The sequence below is a fragment of the Acomys minous genome (assembly GCF_964271855.1).
Source record: "Acomys minous genome assembly, chromosome: 1".
Taxonomy (NCBI): Eukaryota; Metazoa; Chordata; class Mammalia; order Rodentia; family Muridae; genus Acomys; species Acomys minous.
In genome coordinates, this window is record NC_140483.1 from 65,937,855 (window position 1) to 65,962,425 (window position 24,571).

General features: G+C 40.3%; 1 protein-coding gene across 3 annotated transcripts in view; it reads left to right on the forward strand.

Annotated features, from left to right (window-relative positions):
* The window catches only part of DPP10 (dipeptidyl peptidase like 10), a 1,517,748-nt gene that overhangs the window by 1,480,456 nt on the left and 12,721 nt on the right, over positions 1-24,571 (forward strand). For all 3 annotated transcript variants that reach the window (XM_084793012.1, XM_084793011.1, XM_084793013.1), the window contains exons 18-21: positions 167-265; positions 373-442; positions 14,933-15,127; positions 16,105-16,159. In XM_084793012.1, the coding sequence (XP_084649138.1) occupies positions 167-265; positions 373-442; positions 14,933-15,127; positions 16,105-16,159 (419 nt within the window). The remainder of the gene's footprint in view (positions 1-166; positions 266-372; positions 443-14,932; positions 15,128-16,104; positions 16,160-24,571) is intronic.

A 24,571-nucleotide genomic window follows, 5' to 3' on the forward strand; every position in this document is an offset into this window, starting at 1 on the left:
GTCTAGAAGACACTTTCACCTAGGTCCACCTTACAATCTGTCCTCCCCTTATCCCACAGCATTCCCCAAGCCTTAGGGGAAAGGGTATAAGAGACAGGCCGGGGTTTGATGTGGGTGAACCATTTATGGATGGGTGCTCCACAGACACTTTTTCTCCTGTTTTCAGGGTATTTCATCTTGGAAAGCAACTCTATGATGAAAGACACTATGCAGAAGAAGAAGCTGGCAAAGACAGAGATTAAAATACTTCACATTGATGACTATGGTAAAGCTTGGCACACACTACACGCTTCAAGAACAGCTTTCTCTGCATCTTGTACTTTTACATTTAAATGACTCTCCATCTTTAATATTTTGCTCTTTCTTTAAAAGAACTTCCTTTACAGTTGTCCTTACCCAAAGATTTTACGGAGAAAAACCAGTATGCGGTTCTCTTAATAATGTAAGTATTTTTTTTTAATTAAAGTAAATGGAATTATGCTCTTGTGCCTCAGAGAACAGATATGTTAAAGGAAAAGAAGAATTATTCTGCCTTATCTAGTGTCAACATTTCATTTCTGTTGTTGGGATAAAATATCCTGATGAAAACAACTTAGAGTAGTAATAAGTCCAAATTACAACCATCATTGTGAGGAAGTCAAAGCAGATAACTCAAATAGCTACTTGTTTCACATCCAAAGTCAAGAGCAAAGAGAAAATAATTCATATATGCTTGCTTACTTGTGCTCAGCCACTCTTAATAAATTCCAGGCTCCATGTCTAGGGAATAACACCGCTCACAATGGACTGGGTTTTTCCACATCACTTAAAAAATGAATGCAATCTCTTGTGGCTGTTCCCAAGGCCAACATGATATAGATTACTGCTTAGTTAATAATCCAGGAACAGTCATAGGGGAGGGAAACAAGGGGAAAATGGGAGGGAGGGAAGAATGGGAGGATACAAGGGATGGGATAACCATTGAGATGTAACAAGAATAAATTAATAAAGGAAAAAAATTAAAAAAAAAATAATCTCTTGCAGGGTGACTCTAGACTGCGTTGAGTAAACAACTAAAACTCATCTCTATAAGCTGTCAGCTGAATGGGCTCCTTATGGAGACCATAGCTGGGTTTTTTTGTGAGAATGCTTAACATTCTTTTACATGTCTTCAATGCTGTAATGAATCTGACACAAGGCAGCTTTGTTTGTGCGTGTCTGTTTAGTCATTATTCAGGCATTGTGCTCTTGATCAGAATTTTGCAACATGAAGTAACACATCTTTTTCATTTTTGAACAATTGGTTATGTCTGTATTGTCATTTTATTTCACATTTCTTGACTAGTGAGCAGAGAAGGCAAGCCTGTGTTTAGGAAACCCAAGTCTCAGAAAGGTCAGCCTTGCAAAGGAATTAGAATTTATTCATACCTTTTTCTGAGATCAGGACTGTACAGAATCCAGTGACCCTAGAATCTCAGGGCAACTGATGTCGTAGTGATTCAGCCTTAAGTGCCTGTGGCTTATTAGTCCCGACTTTACTAAGAAGCCTGGTAGCATATAGCTTTACCTTGTCCAGAAGTGTGGTTGGTGCCTTAGTAGAGGCATTAAACAAGTGAAAATAGTTTGTATTTACCAAGTCACAAGATATCTATTCGGAAGCTCAACCTACTATTGTTTAAAGTGTAGTTTGCCACCTACTAGCTGCAGGTCTTTAGGACAGTGACTTAGCCTCACCATAGCTATGCAGGCCTTTATAGTTTAAATGAGATGGAATGGACGCTTTGTTCTATGTCTCCATTGCTCTTCTTCTAGTACATGTGAGTCATAGACTTCAAATGATGGTTTACAGTCCTTAGCATAGATTATGTAACTTATTTAGTGTGTGTGTGTGTGTGTGTGTGTGTCTGTGTGTGTGTGTGTGTGTGTCTGTGTGTGTGCGTAGACTAAAGGTCAAGGTTAGTCAATGTCTGTAGTCTTTCTCAATTTCTCTCCACCTTTTCTTCTCTGTAGAGGCCAGCTCTCTCATTTGCCTAGAAACTGTACCAGCTAACCTCAGAGGCCCACGTCTCTTTATTTCTTACCTTTGAGATTGCAAGTGTGCATCATCACACTGGGGATATTTTATGTAGATTTTGAGAGATGCAACTCATGTCCAGACATTGTTTACTCCCTCAGAGCCACTAGACCTGCAGGTTATAGTGGTGGCCATCTCGGACCCTTTCTTTCACTTGTTCTTTATAACAATTCTTCCCTCTATGCAAATGATATGTTGAGGAAAGCACTAAAGGCATCTACCCCTCATTCAAATATCTCAAGAACAAACTTAATTATGATTTCGTCAGTCACAGGAGGAACCGATGAGTTTATTGGGCATGCTTACAGAGCACTGGGGGAAGGGTTGCAGCCAGGTGCATAGGTGACCTTAAAGCAGCCACACCAGGAAGTCTGTTCCCAGCAGGTGTGATGGCTTCATCTGGCTGCATTCCCCTCACGCTTCCTAACCTATGTGCTCCATCCCTTCCCTCAGCACTCTGAGACAAGTGCATTTAGGGCAGAATTGCGTGTAACTGCTCAGAAGGGGTGGCTGGATACCTGAGTAAGAGTCCCATGATACTATTCTCCCCCTCCTCTCCTATGAGCAGGCTCAGCAGAGCTAAAAAGACTGGCAGTGTGGCCAGTAGGATAGTCCTGTATTGCAGTCGTGTTTCCTTTGGGCAAAGGGATTTTGTTGGCCTTGTTATTACTGTGTCAAAGCCACTACAAGGTAAGTTTTCCTCATGAAGGAGAACCTAGGTCCTTCAGGATACCACGACCTTTAAGATGGAAAACAAAGGATGATGTTGAGGTTGTTTTATGCAAAAGGATGCAGAGACAGTTATTCCTGATTCCATGCCTACCTACTGCAGCAATGAGCAACTCACTGGGGAAGGCAGACCAGACATTGAGATGCTCATCAGATCATGGGGGATGCTAACTGCATCTTCTTGTCTTCAAGCTTGTACTTTTATTTTAGCTGGTTAATTTTGACCACACGAGGATGTGAACCAAGAAGTTAATTTACAAATCTGTTACACTGGGAAGGACCATCCAAATCTCTTTTAAGAAAGCACAGTGGTAAAAATGTTGGCTGTGACTGGCTTCCAGTTGGAGCACTTAGGATTTCCAATGTGCTGCTTAATGGTTCTAAGCTACTGTTATGTTGTAAACAAATTGGGGATAATAGTATCCTTACATATGCATAATGTGTATACAAAATGGAAGTGTTGTCTGGGGCATAAACACTGGCAGTTAGTGCTTAATAAATCCTAAGTATAATCATACTTGTTTAATAAATTATATATAATCATAATGTTATCTGGGACATAAACACTTGTAGTTAGTGCTTAATAAATTGTATGTATTATCATACTTTTTTAGATAGTGATCTTTCATACATTTAAATATAACAATATAAATGTGAGATGTGAGATATAAGGCCTATAAAGTTATTTAATAGGTAGATGCTACCAAAACAGATGGAGTAGTCTAGTCAGCCTCATGAAATTTACATTGCTGCTTTCCGCCTTGGTGAAAGAGACTGAGAGCAAGTGTTCAGTTCTGCCTCCCCTTTCTGCTTTTAGGTACTGCTCACACTATGTATTAATTCACTTTATTCTGACTCCTTGGTTTAAGTATATTAGTTCTCAAGAATTTTGCAAAAGATATCCCATGTAAACAAATAATTTATGTTTTAATTTCCACTGGTAAATATCATTTACAGAATTTTATGCTAAAAAAGTCTAGGTGGATGATTTCAGGCATAGAAATTCTTTAATTGATTTTTTGTTTTCTAAAAGGAATTTAATTTGCATAATATGATCATCTCCAGTCACATAAATTTTCCGGAAAGGTATCATTAGTTCATTTTTCTTTATAACTGGAAAATTCCACTGCACGAGAAGTTGCTTGCGATTGCTTAGGACTGAAAGAAATACTTTTCCCCTAAGAACAAATCCTTTTTTTTTCCAGTAATAACATAGCTTCCCTTTCTAAAACTGTAATAGTTAACTGTGGTTTTTCAATAATTAGGAGTTAAACATTACTGAGCAAAAATAGCCAGGCTTCTACTACTTAGTCAAGCATAAAGGATGATTTAGTGACTATAAGTGTCCTGATTTTTGCTGTCCAATACAGTGTACCTGGTCTACAAAGAGACAGAAATCATTTCTTGGACTGAAGGGCTGCTTCACAGCAGATTGGGTATCCAGAAATATAGTTTAATTCATAGACAGCTTGGGTAGCATTCAGGAAGCCTGGACTCCATCCTCAGCATTGCATAAACCATGACTGATGGGCAGGCCTCTAACCCCAGCACTCAGGATATCAAGACAAAAGGATCAAAAAACCAAGCTCATCTTTGGGCTACATTGCAAGTTTGAGGCCAGCCTAGGATACAGGAGACCCTGTCACACACACACACACACACAACACACACACACACACACACACACACACACACACACACACACACATACACACACATCAGTCAAGCAATGGCTATCATAATTGTCATTGAGGTCATGGGACTATATTCTTTCCTTTGGTCTTTTGATCAGTGATGTTGGCTGTAAGTTTCCCCCTCTTCAAGCTCTGTAACAGTAGCTTACATGAGTACTTCCATTCTAGGTGACCACTCTGCTTTCTGCTTAGTTTTTCTGTTCTTTAGTTTTCCTCCAAGTTCTCATTCTCTGTCTCTGTCTCTCTGTCTCTCTCTGTCTCTCTGTCTCTCTGTCTCTCTGTCTCTCTGTCTCTCTGTCTCTCTCTCTCTCTGTCTCTCTCTCTCTCTGTCTCTCTCTGTCTCTCTCTCTCTCTCTCTCTCTCTCTCTCTCTCTCTCTCTCTCTCTCTCTCTCTCTCTCTCTCTCTCTCCTCCCCCCCCTGTTAGGACAAGTCTAGGGACTTCCACCCTGGACTATGCTGTCTTCACAGCAGCCATTCTGAAGAGAAACTGGCACCTCTAGGCCTAAGCAAATATATTTTCCTAGCTAAGTACACATCTTTGATCTTGGCTTAGTGTATATTTGTTGCCACATTCTCTGCCCAAATGAAAAAAAATTCTAGTAATATTTCAAGGCATTTCTCCAGATAAGTGTCCGCATGCAGTTGTTTTAAGTATGTAACTATAGTAAAGCATGGCTGGAAGGTCCATCTCTCATCTGTTAACTAAGCAACTCTTTCTGTGCCATGTGGCCTCACCACACTAATAGGACCATCATTCATGCCCCATGAGTATTGACAGAACACAGAAGTGACTGAACCAAATGAAAAAATAATTGAGCCAATCAGCCATGAAGCTCTTTAAAAGTGAGGTGAATTGGAGAAAGATAGGAGCATAAATAATCTGAGCACTTACAATATGTATAAATTTAGCCTTTTGCATGAATCAGTTTCTCCTTTATTTAGAATTTTTGAATGATGCTGAAAATTAATCCTTAGGCATCTTTTCACCATTTGCCTCTACAATTTTACTCTTGAACTTAAATTATCAAACTAATAAGAATTAACTTCAACTACCATTATTTATTTTACCCATGTCACTCTAAAGATGTATAGATATTATGATTAATTCTTTTTAATGTGATATATATATATATATATATATATATATATATATATATATACTCATGTTGATATACATATGGATGTACCTGTGTCGGGGCACATGTGGAAGGTCCAAGGTTAATGTCAACTCTTGTTCATGTTCACTTTCCACCTCACGGGTTTCTTACTGAAGTTTTGGTTTACTCTAGCTAGCCAATTTGCCCCAAGGAGTCTCCTGCCTCCTGGCTCTGGCTCTAGAACCCTGAGATTACAGGCAGGCCACGAGCTGGCTTGACTTTTTATCTGGATCCTAGGGCTCTGAACTCCAGTCCCCGTTACTCCCTGTAAAGCTCTTTATCCACTGGACAATCTCCCCCATTTCCTTATGTTTAATTCTAAGAAAATCATGTCTGTACATAATCTGTTCCTGTCTTAGCAGGATGAAGCTAAGAATAGAAATCATCACATCTGTCATCCCTAAAATCATAAGCAGGACAAAATTATTACTTCAAATGAAATTCAATGTATATGTTTCAATCAAATCTGCTGTTTCTCATATTACCCATCTTGGTCAGCCTGTATATTTTGCCATATTACAATAATTACATGGTGATCATCAATGAACAAAGAATTGAATCGGAAAGAGTTTTATATCTAGTCAAGCTCTTTTGTTTTTGTGCTCTTCCCACCTTACAGTTCACAAAGCTTTCAAAATTATTCTGCAGTGAGTACAAGACCTCCCACTAGACTGTAGCATTTAAAGTTTAAATACCTCCAACTTGTGTGCCTGGCTCGCAACAATCTAGATCCAAGCCATAGCAACACCAAAGAGCCAAACATGGAATTTAGGGATTTTCCAAGCTTCTTTCTTACCTTAATTGATTGCTAAGATTTTAACTGTATGAAAGCACTCCTTTACCTCCAAATTCTGATGTCCTGGGAACTGTTGCACATGAGTCACAGTGATGCTTCCTCTATGCTGATGGCAACTCCTTTATCATATAGAAAATATTCCACAGCTGACGTGAGAACTCAAAATATGCCTACCTGTTTAGTATACAGTTCAGAGCACATTTCCTTTTCTTTAAAAAGCAAATTTCTCACAACACTGTGATAACAACAAGTTAGGTATCACAATTCTTGTTTTATATATGAGGACCAGAAGGGATAGGTAATGTTCCCTATGTTAGTCATCCATTTAGAGATAAAACTTTATTGGGAAGATGGGACCAGAGGAGGGCTCAGTGTGTAGGGGCCCCTTCAGCCAAGGCTGAAAACTTCAGTTTGATTCCCCAAGTAGATAGAAAAATATAATTCCTGAAAGTTTTTCTATGACCTCAATGTGTGAACATAAGCAAATAGCCATTCCCTCTGGCCTGCCTGTGGGACCTAACAACAGCTTACATCATTACCTGGCACAAGATGCACCAGGTGGTGCTGCACATGAAACGACACCCCCAGCTTCCCTCGTGTATCTCCCACATGTCTCTCTCTCTCTCTCTCTCTCTCTCTCTCTCTCTCTCTCTCTCTCTCTCTCTCTCTCTCACATCTCTCTCATTTCCCATTGTTTCTCTCTCCCTGTCTTCCTCTATCACTTCCTCATGTCCCCAGTCTAAGACACAGCACTCTGGACTCTGTAAACTTCTTACACTAAATCTGTTGCATGGTGCAATTTTTCAGGTGCACACCTTGGCATGGTCCCACCAAAGGTACCTACCCCTCCCCACATTTTATCCTATCTTACACACACACACACACACACACACACACACACACACACACACACAAATATATAAATGTGAGGAACATACAAATTCAGAAGAAAAGCTTACAATTAGAACAGTGTAGATAAATGACAGGTGTTCAAGATCTTCATCTCTTAGTCCTGTACTGGCTAAGAATTCTGGTTTCTTTGTGCTTTGTAGGAATGAGCCTTATATACCTAATATCTAAGTGAATAGTTTTTTAAAAAGTCTTATAATTGTGTTATTGCCAGAAGCTGAAGTTATCTAACTAAGATATTTTGCAGTTTCTTTACTTCTGTTTCTCAGTGTATTGATTCGTAAGATTTCTGCTTGTTGTTAGCATTTTGCCTCCTGTTTTTGCTTATTTGGTATAGCAAAGTAAGATAAGATTAAAAATCTGAGTTTATATTGCCATATTTGTATTGATAAAATGATTTAAGTAGAAAATCAGTATGGGATAACTACTAGAAGTTGTCGCACATGTTCTACTTAGGGCCAAATACATGTTAAAAGTTTGACTGTGGCCTGACTGAACCACGGTCCTAAAAAGGAGCTGACATAATATTATACTTCAGCTAAGATTTACTAGGAGAGAGACTTGTGGTCCTACACAGCCGTGATGACACCTTGAAACGCAAAAGCATCAGAAGAGAGAGAAACAACATCATGGCCATAGGCCTTGAAAGCAGAGGTTTCCCTTCAAAATTCAGAGAGCATTCAGAAAGCTAGCTACCGTGATAGATAGCATGAGGGCAACACTGGTGGGAGAGACAGGTGACTCAACTTTCTAGAACAGATGAAGTGTCAGATGCTTATAGATTTTCAGAGGGTGCCCAAGATTCATAGTGTCTAAACTAAGCTATGAGCCTGGCTGGAGTCACGGAGGCCAACACTGGGTCCCACACTGGGTGAGACTGCACTTCAAAGTTGCTTTGGTTCTGGGAAGCTTCCCTATCCTTAGTGTCTGCTGCTTAGGCCTGAATTCTATAACAGTCACAGAAGAAAACTGAGTGACTTTGTTATTCATTCAGTCATGAACTGAGTCCTTTGTCCAGAATGGCGAGCATAAGGGGACTTAGCCTGATTTGGAGGGGAGGAAGTCAAGCACCTTAGTGGGTCTGTAATCTTACAAGCATGTAATTAGTATCTGTTAATTTACTGTAAATTCACCACCATTCACGATCTGCCTGTCTCAATATTGTACTCACAGGAGTTCCAGGATGACTGGATTACAATTATTATTGAGTTTACTGAGAAAAAACAATTGTCACTTGTTTGTTTCATAAAGCTACAATATTGTATGCTGGTTACCAAAATTGAGACCATGGCCTCCCTGGCCCGGGAAGTCAATTATGGGCCACCATCCCTATGAAGCCAACTGAGCACCAAAATAACAGAAGACAGGGGAGAGAAGGAAATATATTGCTTGTGGCTACATTGGAAAAAGGGAAAAATAAATCCAGTGGCCCCGTTCAAGCCTGTCTCCAGTTTCCTGACCTGAAATTAAAATTTCAATACTAGACCATAAATGTGCATATCCAAGTAGCCCTGGTCCAGGCATAGTCCTGTCTACCTGGGCCACCATTGTCTGACCTCCAGTCTGGTCTGACAAGTTCTTAGAGCTGTGTCAAATCTCTTTCAGGAAGACAAACACGCCTCCCTTTGGCTCAGACTGGCAATCTTCTCTTTCTCCTCCCAGCATGAGATTCTTGGAGAAATTCCCATTTCCTTGGGTCTGTTGTTTCAGTGTTCTGGTAGTCAGAGTGCACTGTCCTCATTTCTGCCAGTCCAGTCACGCGTCCACCTATACTGCCTTGTTAGATCATGGCCGCTCTGTTCCTGCTGCTGTTCTTTCTCCCCAAATTCAAGCCGCACCTCCTATGGCCCTGCACTGGGCAGAGGAGGCGAACACTAACAGGTCCCTATGCTGCTTTACAGAGTTGACCTCTTTCCCTTGTCGTGGAGTTAGAGGCCTATAAATAAGACTTCTGTGTCCCCAAACTCAACAAAACACCTACTCTAGCCTGTACTCCATCCCCAGTTTCTGCCACTTCAGGCAAGCCCACACTCTTCCCTATGCCATAGTACTGATGACCCTCTTAATGTGTTTGAGTACCTTCCATTGAAACAGACAGCATCATGGCCTAGTTATAGGATACTCCATTTAAAAAATATTTTATGTGTATGGGTGTACCTGTGCATGTGAGTACACATGTGTGCATATGTACATAAAAGCCACAACTTGGTGTCAGGTATATTCCTCAATTTCTTTCTACCACGTATTTTAAACAAGATCTCTCATTATACCTGGTTCTCACTGACCAACTAGCTGGATGGCAAGCCTCACAATCCACCCCTCCCCTCACCCCAAACAATTCCTCTCTCTATTGGCACACTGCTTGAATTAAATGCATGAATTGCCCTGACTGGCTTTTTCACACAGATTGTGACAGAGACACCCCTCAATCCACATCCACATTCTTTTAGTCAGTATACAGAATAATCTTTACTTTAATAGCTAAGAGGTTTATAGTCATTATATACATATCAAGATAGGAGTGGGTCCTCTGGGCCTGCCCTATGTGTAAATCGTTCTGGGATACCATTTAACAGTAAGTGATGTTGGTGTGATCCTTTTAAAATGCATAGGAATTTCATCTCTGGGATGATGTAAACATCCAAACAAATGAAAGAAAAGCTCTTCTAGACTCCTTCCATTTCTACCCTTTCAATGGTGCCTTTAGAAATTATCTCTGATGGAAAGTGGCCAAAGGATAAGAATTAATGTAGTGAAACATGAAAGCAGATATCATTAGATGCTAGTGTTTCCTCCTTGCTTATCCATGTTTTTTTTTGTTTTGTTTTGTTTTTTTTGCCTGGGAGATGTCCCCAAGGCCCTTTTCTGTTGGTTCTATTCTGTTATTTTCATGAGCTCTCTAGGATGTTTATCCCAAGGTTAATTTTGTGTGGATAATACTAACAGTACATTTTTTAGTTTTAGGCCTGGCTCATTAATATCCATGCTGTTCACTGTTGCAATCTGTGTAGCGACGAGGCTTCATCCTTTGGCTCCTGGTTGCAATATGAATAGCACTACAGAAAAGGGTAGAGTCTCTATCTCTTTCATTGCCCTCATGAGAGTTTTTAAGCAGTGTTTGAATCTGGCTAAGGAGACAGTGCTGGACCGCACTTAGAGAAAGAGCCAAAAGGTATGCAGTCCCCTGTAAGGCAAGGGGCATCTTCGGTAGATAGTCACCAGGCCTGGCCTGAGGAAATATCATCTGTCGAAGCTACCAAGTGCAGGAGAAATGTAGGGCAAGAGGTAGAAAAGGAGAGGAGAAAGTTTCTATTATATTAGTGCACACTATTTTGATAGTTATAAAAAATATTATTTTATCATTTATTACGTCTATGTACGGAAGGAGTGTATGCATGTGAATGAAGACGCCATAGGGCCCAGAATACTGTGACAGATACCTGGGACTAGAGTTATAGGCAGCTGTGAGTCCTTCTAGAAAGTTCTGGGAACCAAACTCTGGTCCTTTAGTAGAGTAGCAAGTGCTCTTAACTTTTGGGCTATCTCTTCAATTGCCGAAATTTAAAAAATAAAATAAAATAAACAGTAAACAGTGCATTAAATACAGTTTGTTTTAAAATTTAAAACACTTAAAAATAAACAAAGTGTCAATCCAGAGGCTTTCCACTGGAGCCTCTTTCCATGGCTTGCGGGGGTGTCACTATGACTTCAGGTAGCACTTGCTCTTGACCCCTCTTTGCTGTTCAGGTATATACAGTATTTTTGTGGTTTCAAGTTTCAATTGACAAGGCACCAGTGGCACTGGGCTCCACTAACCCTAAGAGCCCCAGTTTGCTTTCTCTGTCCCTTCAAAGCTCTGTCTCTGAATATAGTCACATATTGTAGTGCCACGTATCATAAATTCACTGTATGGTCTTTAGGGGACAAAATTCCTGAAATAACAGCTTTTCCCTTCATCAACCACTTCATTTATCTAAATTTTTAGTTCCATAGTGTAAGTGCAATAAAGAAGCCAGTGAAATGCCCATTCCATGATTGGGAAGAAGGTTTTTATTGTAAGCCAGAGAGACAGAGAGAGAGAGAGAGAGAGAGAGAGAGAGAGAGAGAGAGAGAGAGAGAGAGAGAGAGAGAGAGACAGAGACAGAGAGACAGAGAGACAGAGAGCAGAGAGAGAGACAGAGACAGAGAGAGAGAATAAGGAAATCTGGAAGAGTCTGTAACAGAAAGACAAAGAAGCAGACGAGTCATAGCCAGGGCTACCTGTGAGAAATGCAAGAATAACGTATGTGTGGGGGAGGAGGGCAGGCCGTGACCTTGCTGTCCTGTACAGACCTAATGGGTGTCTCGAAGTCGGGACACCCTGAACTGTAGCAGTCAGGGAGTTGCCAGAGGCATGGAGGAGAAAAGAGCCAAATTACTGCTTGGACTTTGCATAACTATTAAGTATGACTAGGGACTGCAAGAGCCTAGAGGCCAGCTTTAACTTTGGTATGTAACCAGAGGTATAGGATAAGAGAAGTGACTCTTCCTGGCAGGCAGAAACCCATGTAGGGTGTGGGCTTTTAGCAACTGTTCTATGTCCAACTTGAGAAGAGCCAAGACTGTCATTCCTGGACATATGCACTGTCTTTTGGGGGACCTAGAGTTCCCTTTGGACTTTACACATTCAACTGCTGACTTTGCTCAGTGTTTAAACTTTCTGGGGTAATTTTCTCTCTCTCTCTCTCTCTCTCTCTCTCTCTCTCTCTCTCTCTCTCTCTCTCTCTCTCTCTCTCTCTCTCTCTCTCTCTCTCTCTCTCTCTCTCTCTCTCTCTCTCTCTCTCTCTCTCTCTCTCTCCTTTTTATTTTCAAATATGATGACCTATTAACCTGTTGATGAGGATTATGTAGTATGTTTGTGTCTCTCTGTGAGCACATATGTGATGGTAGAGAAAAGATGTCTTGGTGCATTTCCCCTGAAAAGTGAACTGTGGGGAGAGGTTCTTGGAATGCATCCCTGGTATCTGAATGGAAAGGAAGAAAAGAGAGAAAGAAAGAAAGAAAGAAAGAAAGAAAGAAAGAAAGAAAGAAAAGAAGAGGTAATGACTGGACCGAGTTTCAGCAAAAGATGAATGAATAGATAAATAGATAGATAGATAGATGATAGATAGATAGATAGATAGATAGATAGATAGATAGATAAAAAAAAGCAAAGGACATGACTCCCCATAGGTATGGTGAAGGAGAAGATTTACTGGAGATTAAAGGGAGAGCATAGCCAGAGGCAGGGACATCTGGAAGAGTCCAGAGTAAGCATGACCAGACTGAGCTAAGCCATGTGAGAAGAGGTGGGAGGGGAGAGAAGAGAGAAGCTCCCAACCAAGAGTGGTGACCTGGACCAAGAGATTAGCCAAGAAAGCAAAGCGTAGACCAAAAGGCCACGTAACCAAAATAGTTTGATTATACAGGAAAGGGCAGCTAGGGCCAGGGAAGCTAAGCCCAATACCTCGGATGGAGAATGTTAAGGTGAGAGCGGGATATGCCAGCCAGAAGGGCCCTAAAACAGATAGAGACTGAGGGATGCAAGGAGAACCTGGCCACTAGCATCGACTTTGATATGCTGCATATACATCTTAGCCATTTGTGCCAGGTTTGAGACCTAACAGTAACAACAGTGATATTTTCAGAATGAACTATTTAGATGCTTGTTAGACCCATCACATGGGTGACCTCCTGTGTCACCCGAGCCTGACTGTGGTTCTAAATAAGCTAAACGAGGATGGAGAGAATGGAGATAAGGATGAGGATGGTGTGATGGCAAAGATGAGGGTGATGGTTATAATGTGTATAATGACAGTGATGGTATCTGTGTGAGTGATATCAACTCATGATGAGACCCCTCCATGGTATAATAAAGAGGAAGGCTTTTATTGTAGCTGTGAGGGAGGGAACAGCCATAGCTATCTGGAAGAATCTAGAACAGAAAGAAAATTAGAATGAACATGTCCAGCAGACAGGACCTCACCATGACAGAGGTGGGAGCAGATCCAAGAGGAAAAGATAAAGGGGGGGACAACAAAAGAGGAAGATGAAGAGAACCAAAAAGGGGGACAAGTGGGAGAGCACAGCTGACATAGCAGAGCTATAAGAAGAATGACTAAGTCAGGAAGGGAAGCCCAGGAATGGAAGAAGTTTGGGGTGGCAAAGGAGGCAAGAGCTGAGAGGAGTCTGGACACCCACTTGGATTTTGAAATGGGTAACAAGTACTTTTTGATACTGAGGGAGCCTAGAGGCCAGCATGTGATGTGATGTGCTAGTAGGTATGACAGATTGACATCTGTCCCTTCTCCTAGTGATAAGGGAAATGGTACTTTTGGGTGGAAGAGAAATAGCTTTTACAAGGTCTGAGCAATGCTGCCTTTCATCTAATTGCCAGAGTTTGAGAAAATGGAGTTTCTTCTGATCCTGACAATACTGACACTAGCTGTGCTCATGGTGAGGAACACAGTGGTGGTGGTTTTCATGGAGGTATGAGAGAGTTCAAGCACAGAGTCTCCAAGTGGCTGGACAACTCATCTGCTGCAGAGGCACACCCCAAACACATGAGGTTTTTCTGAGAACCTCCCTTTCTGTACTTTCTATATTCTGGAGAATAAAACAATAAACACCACGTGAACCTGGTCAAGTCAGGCTACCTCTTCCCTGCGGAAAAAGGATTCAAACTTTGAATTTTGATGTCGCCTTGGCATCCAGTTTTCAAGTTTTTCAGACACTTGTGTCTAGGCATCCTTTCCTGGCTGTTAGCTTGGAGGCTGAAAAACATTTTTTCTTCCTTTCCTGTTTGCTCACTCTCTCAGTGAGAATTCTACCATGGACAGATAGAAAACCCTCAGGAAATATTAATGCAATATTTCCTTCAGAGTCCAACATCCTTTAAGGCTGTGTACTTCCTGTTAAATTATATGAAGCTTCCACGGTTGAGTTAGCACTCTATCAGACCCTTCAACCCTTGTAAACCATAGGGAAGACATTTATTTCCACAGCACACTTGAAGACAGCCAATAAAAATAGACTTGTCTGTCAACTTGACAGTCATTCTTCAGAAAAGTCTTTTAAAAGGACCACATATTTTCTCTATTTCTTCTCGTTGGAAAATGAAGTAAACCAGTCTCAGCTGTGCAGTCTTAAGTCGTCCTTTCTTTTTTCTTTTCTTTTAAAGATTTATTTATTGTGTATATAGTCCTCTGCCTGCATGTACATCTGCAGGCCAGAAGAGGGCACCAGATCACATTAAAGATGGTTGTGAGGCCCCATGTGGTTGCTGGGGATTGAACTCAGGACCTCCGGAAGAACAGACAGTGCTCTTAACCTCTGAGCCATCTCCTCAGCTCCTGTCCTTTCACCCTCATCCTTCGAACCAGTCATTTAGATTTTTATATAGGGAAAAATGGTTTGTCATCAAAAATTAACCCGGAGGCTTATCAAGAAGTAAGCAAAATGTTAATAGCCAACATCTGTGATTTCTCTAACTGATTAGCTAGTTAGTGTGGGGGTAAAACTTTCCACCGAACTGCCGGTTGCCCTTCTTTTGATCATGTATGCTCACATTCGCAGGGATGAAGAACCAGGAGGCCAGATGGTGACAGATAAGTTCCACGTTGACTGGGATTCGGTTCTTATTGACACTGATAATGTCATTGTAGCAAGATTTGATGGCAGAGGAAGTGGATTCCAGGGCCTGAAGGTATTACAGGAGATTCACAGAAGGATAGGCTCAGTAGAAGCAAAGGACCAAGTGGCAGCTGTAAAGTAAGTCAGTGCATGTCTTCCTGTTGGTTTCCATGATGGCAAAATCTATATGATAGAGAGCATGGTGCTCTCTCAGAAATGTCAGAGATATCTGTTTGTACTTCTACAATTTTCTAAATTGAGTGTGTAGCTCTCTTTCACTTTTTTCAAGCATCTATCACCCTAGCTGGTATTGTATAAGAGTAATCACATTTATTTTCTTCAATTAGAACTTACTTTGGGTGGAAATGTGAGAAGCAGGCATTAGCAAATCAGTTATTGACAGAAATCTAGTGTCTAGTATGTCCACAATTACCTCCTAAGCCATTTCATCAACCCCAAGCTCTAATTTTTTGATATCTCAAGGTTATGATTACCATTGTGGAAGGAAAGGTAGAATATGGAAAAGCATTGTTTCTTAGTACACAGAGATCAGCCAAACATTGTGTAAAGACACTAACCCAGCAGGCCAGGGGTACACCTGAAGATTTTGCATCTATAACAAGCTCCCAGATAATGACAAACTCCTGAACTATAGCTTTAGGTAGAAGACTGTGGAGTGTTCAGGCCTTCCATGTAAGGAAAACCTATGTACTAATGTATTTCTACTGGTGTGTGTGTGTGGGGGGGGACAGACAAGAAATTCAGGGGTCCATTCTCAACTTTCACCTTATTTGAGACGGAGTCTCCTGATGTTTACCCCTTTATATGCAAGGTCACCTTTCCCATAAGCTTCTGGGAAGCTCAGGTCTCTGCCTGCCATCTTGCTGAAGGAACTCTGAGATTATAAGCACATACTACCTTATCTGGTTTTATGAAGTTTCTAGAGATTTGAACTCAAGTCCTTACACCTGTGCCCAACTCAGCCCCCAGTATAACATTTCTAAAGATCTTAGGGAGTGTTTGTATGTGTTTGTATCTGTCTGCACATCATAATAAATTCAGATATGCCATTGATGCACAAGGTATAAATATACATTTATATTTTTTTCTTCCAGATATTTACTGAAACAGCCATATATTGACTCCAAAAGAATAAGCATTTTTGGAAAGGTAAATAGAAATACTGAACTCATTTACACACACATGACTATATATGTGTGGATTATATATGCACATAATTTCACAATTTATTGTACTTTAATTTTCTGCATTAACTTTTAAAGTAGCATAATCCATATTGTGTCCATTCAGTCACTTATTTTGACGGCTATTTCTCAAGTGTGTAGTTGATGTCTGGTATTAGAAATGATCAGGAAAGGGAAAAGGGAGAAAGACCTGGGGCTAAGGGCTTGGGGGCGTAGCTCACTAAGGAAAGTGCTTGAGGAACAAGGATGCAAACCTGAGCTTGTTTCTGAGGTCCCACATAAAAGCTGAGAGTTGTGGCCTGTACCTCTAGTCCCCGTGCTTGCAGGGGATAGAGAGATACAGGAAGCTTCTTGATCAGTTCAAGTGACACCAAGTTCAATGACAATCTCTGTGGTGGAGAGCAGAGGACAGCACAGAACCTTGACCTCTGGGCTAAACACACACACACACACACACACACACACACACACACACACACACTCAGTTGCTTTAGTATTTAAATGTAGCAGCTAAAAGAAACTATAAAGATTGCTCTGTTTCATTCATTCTGTTTTCTTTTCTTCTTTTCTTCCTTGTGTCTTGTTTTGTCGTTTGAGAGACTTTCTCACTTTGTAAGCCTCCAAATTATGTTCCCCCCACTTTCAGGCAGCAAGACACTGGGATCAGTCCAGGGGGTTGCCAGCACACCCAGTTGGCATCCTTTCCTTTTGAGTTCCTGTTGGTGCTTTGGAAAGCCCTTGCTCCCATTTCATGCAGCTTGTAAAGCACAGGAGTGTGGAGCAGGAGGCAGCCCGCAGCAACCCCACACACTCACAGTGCCTCCCCACCCCCACCCCACCCACCCACCCCATCCCCCGGCTGTGCCCCTCTTCTCTGAATCAGAGGCAAGCCTGCAGGGGCAGCCCAAAGGCAGCCCATAGCAACCCCACACGCTCACAGCGCCTCCCACCCTCTCCTGGCTGTGCTGCTCTTCTCTGATAGCTGAGGCAAGCCTGTACTGTCTGGGAGGTCCTTGCTTCCTCCTGTCTAATTCTCCTTCTCGCTTTTGTTTTTGCTCAGTGAATGGTGTGAGAAGCGTTTTCTCTTTTTTTCTATTTCTTGCTTGATATTTCACCACTCTTTATACTTGTCATTATTTTCTACTTTCAAAAATTCATTTTGCTTTCTATTTGCAAGTAAAACATCTTAAGTGGTTCTTAAAATTATTTTTAGCAGTCTTCCTTTAAGATCAAGCATTTCTGACACAGCACCCCTCTGAGTTACTACTTAGGGTCACTTCCTCTAGCATTGTTGTTAAAATTTACTGTGAATGTGTCTTAACTCCCAACTTTTTTATTCCCTCTGACCTGTTTTTATTTTTATTTATATTTTACTCTATAGGAAAGCAGTGTTGACATTCTTCTGTTTTTACACTTTATTGTAATGGAGTTGTGGTCAGTTTATTGACTGAATAACAGAAGTCGTATGAAATATCAATTGTAATTCAGGAAGAATTGACTTTGAAATATTACATGTGCCTAGAAATGTTGGTATAAAATGCATTCCATTTAGTTAGACACATCCATTATGGAATCCCTAATTATAAACTCACTTAGATTTATTTAGTTTCTAGTGTCTGAGAATGTGTGTTAGCACATCCCATTACAGGAGTGAACTGTTCCATTTCCTCTTCCTACAGTAGTTTTCCCAGGCCACTTTTCAATCTCATGCAAGTTCAGAAAGGATCTCTGTTCTGGTGAATTGTGGCTTTTTTGTATATTGTGTTTTTATTGACTTTTATGGTTTAGATTATGGTGCCCTGTTGGTGATGTGACTCAGCAACACATCAGTGGAGCAACGTGGATGAGGCTCTGGGTCGAATACTCAGCACGCACCGCCACAGACAAAGTCACAACAGAGCAAAAGGAAATTCCCTCTTTCCCACTCTCTTTCTGTGGTGCTAAATACTGAACCAAGGCCCTAGCACATTCTAGGCAAGCATTCTGCCACGGAACTTTTGGGCATATCTTTGATAATGTGTACCTATTAAAAGTCCTCAGCCGGGCGTGGTGGCGCACGCCTTTAATCCCAGCACTCGGGAGGCAGAGGCAGGTGGATCACCGTGAGTTCGAGGCCAGCCTGGTCTACAAAGCGAGTCCAGGACAGCCAAGGGTACACAGAGAAATTCTGTCTCGAAAAACAAAACAAAACAAAAAAACAAAACAACAAAAAAAACCAAAAACAAAAAAAATAAAATAAAAAATAAAAGTCCTCATACTATACCCATTTCAGCCTATTACTTCAGAGGTGACTATGTCTTTTCTTTCTGATGATTTCTGTGCTTTAAGTCACGATCATCTGTATACATTATTGAGTACAATTATTATATATGGACCACCTATATTGGTTTTCTTTCTTTTTTCTAACCTTTTGAATTAGCTGTTATTTTTCTCTTTTATTTCTCCTTGTAAATATATTTGTTTTTTTTTTTTTTAATTGGTTCCTCTGAGCAGCATTTCATTTTATGCCTAGGAAATAGGTTGTTTAATCTATTTCACCCAATGATTGACATTTTGGTTCTCTTTAATATTTTTTTAACCTATGATCTAGATTAATTCAAATGTTTATGTATATGCATTCTGTGTAGACATACACATTAAGGTTTACTTTATTTTTATTTATTTGTGTGTGCTTGGAGGAAGGGGTGTGTGCAGATGAATGTAGTGCTTGCAAAGTCCAGAGCAGGATGTCAGGTCCTCCTGGAGCTGAGGGTCAGGCGCCTGGGACCCTGCTGGTATGAGTGCTGGAAGCTGGACAGTTTTAAGTTCTCTGCAAGAGAAGCAAACACTCTCAGTCCTTAACCACTGAACGTTCATCTCTCCAGCCTCAACCTGCAAGTTTTAGAACTGTTTCTTGGTAATGTTTCTGCTCATCACTTATTTAGTGGCTACCAACATCGCATGATTTCTTTTCTTTCGTTCTTTTCCTTTTCTGGCTTCAGTGGGGAAGAGATAACAGAACAATTGCAACGCATGCTCTGGATTTATACTTTTAATTTCCAATAGCTGCTCCTCCTGTTTTCTGCCTTGGCTGGCTCACTAAGTCATCTTTAACACTGAAACTCAAACTACTTAAATATCAAGTTCATCCCTGGATTAGTTCCTGGCGTTTCATGCCTGCCAGTCCTGATGCTAGTCCTGTATCTGACTCTTTACTGATAGCATAATTGATAACAGTACAATTTAATGTTTTAAAAGCAATTTTCCATCCTTACTCTTTGAGACTGATGTAGACTCATTTCTTGTGTGAATCCTGCATCTGTACTTTCAATAACCCTCTCCCGTTTCTTTCTCTTTACCATGTATTTATTTACTTATTTATTGTATCTTAAAAGGCTCTCTCTCTCTCTCTCTCTCTCTCTCTCTCTCTCTCTCTCTCTCTTTCTCTCTCTCTCTCTCTGTGTGTGTGTGTGTGTGTGTGTGTGTGTGTGTGTTTGTGTGTGTGTGTGTGTGTGTGTGTGTGTGTGTGTGTTTGTGTGTGTGTGTACCATGTCATATATATACAGGTCAGAGCATAATTTGTGGGAGTCACCTTTTTCTTTTTTCTACTTACCATGTTCTGGGACTCAAACTTGGGTCATCAGATTTAGAGATAAGCATCCTTCTCCCCTATATTATTTCTCTGGGTATGTTTATTATTTCTTAAAGATTTTTTTTTACTTTGTGTTTCTACCATTCTAAGAGATAGTGGTGCAAAAGCAAGATATTATGAAGGTTGTATTTCAGGGTTCTCCCTCCCTAGTTTATAAAGAAATGTCTTTTTCTTCATTTCATATCACCTTTCAGTTGGAAGTTTAAAATTAAAGATTTTATTAAATAATTTTATAATAAAATTTATTTGAGGATAAATAAAATATCTATAAGAAACAAATTTTATCTGCTTTGTAACTCTTCTTTTTGACTTTCAGATTAGAATATTATGTATTATTATGTATACATATTAGACATTATGCATAATTTTTTTGTTTTAATGTCCCTGTAAATGATCAGTTTTCTCTTCTATTTCCTGACTGGCTTGTTAGAAAGATGGAAAGATTTTAGCAGCCATGTGTTTAGCTTTTAGCTGACCATGTGTTTTTTTACTCAGTAATTAAACTTGAGGCTTAGTTTATTTTTTTTTAATTTTTTATTAATTTATTCTTGTTACATCTCAATGGTTATCCCATCCCTTGTATCCTCCCATTCTTCCCTCCCTCCCATTTTCCCCTTATCCCCCTCCCCTATGACTGTTCCTGAGGGGGATTTCCTCCCCCTGTATATGCTTATAGGGTAGCCAGTGGAACCTCAATATTTAATTGTATTTTTTAGTATATTGTTTAAGAGAAACATTCTTAGTTTTGAAATGTCACAGAACTCCTGAATCAAATTTTTTAATTGTTTTCTTGTAAGAAAAATGTATATGAATTAATCCTGCATGATACAAGTGAGAATTCTATAAATACCATTCTAGTAAACAGCACTACAATGACCTCAGCAAGGCAAGGCATCTGATTAATACACTCAAATTGTGTACACTCTGAAGCCAGCACTTTTAACAGAGCTATGTGGAAGAGCACAAAAGCTATCTCAGCAGCTAAGAAGACACACTGTTCTTATAAAGGACCATTCCCAGGACCCACATCAGTGAGCTCACAATTGCTTGCAACCCTGCCTGGAGGGGATCTCATGTCCTATTCTGGCCTCTATAGGCACAGGAACACACCTACATCACCCCATCCTACCAAAAATACACAACTAAAAAGAATCCTTATAAGGATGAAATGGACTAATAAAAGAACACACAAGAAAATAACATTATTGGATTTCTAGTTTCTAGAGAATTTCTAGAGAAATAAATGGAAGATAAGCAATAAAATATCAGATAACATAGGAGGCAGAAAAACAGCCAAAGTTGATAGATGGTGTCAATTTATTCATTAATTTATTTATTTGCTTATATTTATTTATTTTTATTTTTTAATTTTAATTTTATTACTTTATTCAGATTACAACTCAATTGTTATCCCATCACTTGTATCCCCCCATTCCTCCCTCCCTCCCGCTTTCACTCTATTCCCCTCCCCTAGGTCTATGACCGAGAGGGCCCTCCTCCCCCACTATATGGTCATAGACTATCAATTCTCATCTTGGTAGCCTGCTTATTCTTTCTTTGAGTGCCACCAGCCTCCCCAACCAAGGAGAGGTGGTCAAATATGGGGCACCAGAGTTAATGTCAGAGTTAGTCCCTGCTCTCCACATAACTGTCCATTAGGTAGATCCTTGTGTTTATTTATTTATTAGTGTGTGTGTGTGTGTGTGTGTGTGTGTGTGTGTGTAAGCGTATGAATATATGTATGCCATGCATGTTACATATTGTGGAGTCAGAAGACAGACAGTTTTGTGGAGTCAGTTCTCTCCTTCCAACTTTGCTGGGTTCCAGTGTCTCCAGGAATTGAATTCATGTTATCAGCCTTGCGCAGCCAGTGTCTTTACCTGCTGCACTTTCTTTCCAGGAGAAAGTGAAGGATTGGGCTTCTACTAGGAGACCATCATACCTTGAGATCAAACAGTAAGAATGAGGGAGTGTGTCTTCCTGGGTATGGTCTCAGGGTTAAGGATAGAGTTACTATAAAGTGTATTAAACTTGAGTTACAGAGAGGAAACCAAAATTTACAGTTTTGCATCCTGCTAATTGCAAAAAGATGTCTTAATGTTTGAAACCCACTCAAGCCATTTCTGGAATTTGTGAAAATAATGGACACAAACAGAACTGAGAGATGGCTCAGTGAGCAAAGATTTTGCCACGTAAGCAGGAGACTGTGAGTTCAAGTCCCTACATTCCATTTAAAGCTGGATGCAATATCCCACGTCTGTAACCCCATTGCTCCTATACTGAGACTGCATGGAGAGACAGGAAAAATCCCCAGAGGGTTACAGGAGAGCTAGCCTGGCTTATTCAGTGTTGATCAGGACTTGGAAGATGTTGACCAACACCCAGAATATCTCCAATGTCTGCACATGAGCCGTGGCACAAGAGCAACTACACTAACACACAAACAGTCATACATATGCTTATGCACATGTCATCCACATGTACATAAAGACGTGAGGGTTTTATCAAAGTGACATCCAATACAGAGAGATAGATGATGATAAAATTGTGTTAATTTTGAAACACCAATTTTGTAAAATGTATTTTTGTTTAGTATTGGAGAATGGAATGGGTACCTGTAATAATTTGATCGTATTGAGGACCTGGAGTCAGACAGATGGCAGAGAGACAGACAGACAGACAGACAAGGCAAAGAGAGTCTAGGTATAACAACATACTTTTCACTTAAATGTTTAAAATGGCCAACTTCCTGATTTTCCCCTCTTCTCTCAATCCAAAACAAAGACTTGGCTCTGTAGTCCAGAAGTGCTCAGAAAGACTTTCAAATCTCTAGGATTGGTGGTGGGCTGTCATTCTTATGAGAGAATCAGCTTCCATTCCTTGTCTGGCTTATCTAGTCTTCCAGAATAGCTCAAATCAGCCCTTTCTGAGGGAGAAAAGGAATGCCTCTTACCGCCATACATGCAACTCTTTTTGGCTTCTGCAGACAAACTTTAATTCTGGGTTTGGGTTCCCCACTTCTAAGTCCTACAGTCTGTCTTTGAGCCTCTCTCAGCTTCTGTGTGTGTGTGTGTGTGTGTGTGTGTGTGTGTGTGTACGTGTGTGTGTGTGTGTTTATGCTTAAAATGAAACTTGGCTGAGTACTGAAAACATGCTTTTCCTGACCTTTTATTCTTTAAGTCAGTGGAGAAAAAGACTTATTTTCCCCAACCCTAATCACAGATGTGTCAACATTCATCCTCACTGCTCCCTGCTAAGGCTTCTGGAATCTCTCCAGCATAGAGCTTCCCCTCCCATCTTTATGTGCTCTTCGGGGAAGACATTTTTATATGCATTATGTGCTATAAGTGATATTATGCAAAATTTCAAAATATGCAGATCCAAGTTTATAGAAGTCACTATATATTATTTCCCCAGAGGAGAGGATGAGATAAGATCCATTTTCAAGACTTACTAGTTCTTTCAGAATTCTTGATGGCTGTTTCAACTCAGCCATTTTGGCCCAAACTTCTCTCCAAGCTGACTGACCCAAACTGGCTTGCTTCAAACTTCTCTTGGCTTCCTTCTGAATTGCAGTCCCTGGCAATATCGTCTAATCTTCTGGCTCATTCTCATCCTCTGGTTGTTGTGTCTTCACCTCTGTCTAGGTTGTTCTCTTTGCAACATTTCACTGTAAAACTGGCCTGGGAAAAAAACTCACAGTAAAGAAAAAATTCTCTTTCCTCTCCCTGTGCTGCTCATAAGTAGCCTCTCTTTCCTGTCCTGTTCCTGTGAGAGTTGTGTGTATCCTATCTGACTCATTCAGTCAAATGTTTCTCTGTTTTATCATTGGTCTGCCCCTCAATTGGATGTCCCTTTAAAACAGTGCTGTTTTTTTCAATAAACTAACCTTTCCTCCATTGTTTGGGATTAAAGGTGTGTACTAAGGGTGTGTCTGCATTCCAACCAGATCACATAGACCTAGAAAGTCCTTGGATTTGATCCCTTGCCAGAGAAGCCATGTTGCTGGAATAACCCCTTTACAGAACTCTACAGAAGTCTTTTTTTTTTTTTTTTTTTTTTTTTGGTCAATGTTTTTAGTGTGTGTCCCCACCCATTTTTGTAAGTATAGTTACAGTATCATCCACATGCCTGAAAGCCTAATTCTTGAACAAGCCAACATTGTAGGTCTTACTCTCTGCTCCTGCAAATGCCTCTGTCAATGGAATTTAGACATTTGTATAACATTTATGATATAGGAAAAGTCTGAGGAAACAGTTTGATGTCACAGCTCTGTTCAATGAAATTGTAAAGTAGTGGAAACAAAGTTGATTGGCATTTTGTACATAATGTTAGAATGATTGGCAAGTGGAAATTAAAAAAGTAAATTTTCAGTGAGTTGGAAGAATACTGATCATGGGAAAGCACACACTGTCACAGTAGAAGCAGAGCACCCTGAACTGATTCCCTCCCCATCACACGCAAACCATCTGTAATTGGCTGCAGGTCAATATGAGGAGCCTGAAGCTCAGATTGTGCCTAACGTGCAAACTGATTGAAAATTCAACCCAACATCTCCCTAACTAGCAAGACCTCATATCTCCCTCACTCTCACTTCCAGATTCTGTTTTCTGAAAGCTTTTTCACAGGTTCAACTTTTGCCTCAGTGAATAAACATGAAATGACTAAGAGGATGGTGAGCAATTAAAACTTAATTTATTCTATTTCCTGCTAGTGTTGATTTTTTCCTTTAAAAACAGAACTTAT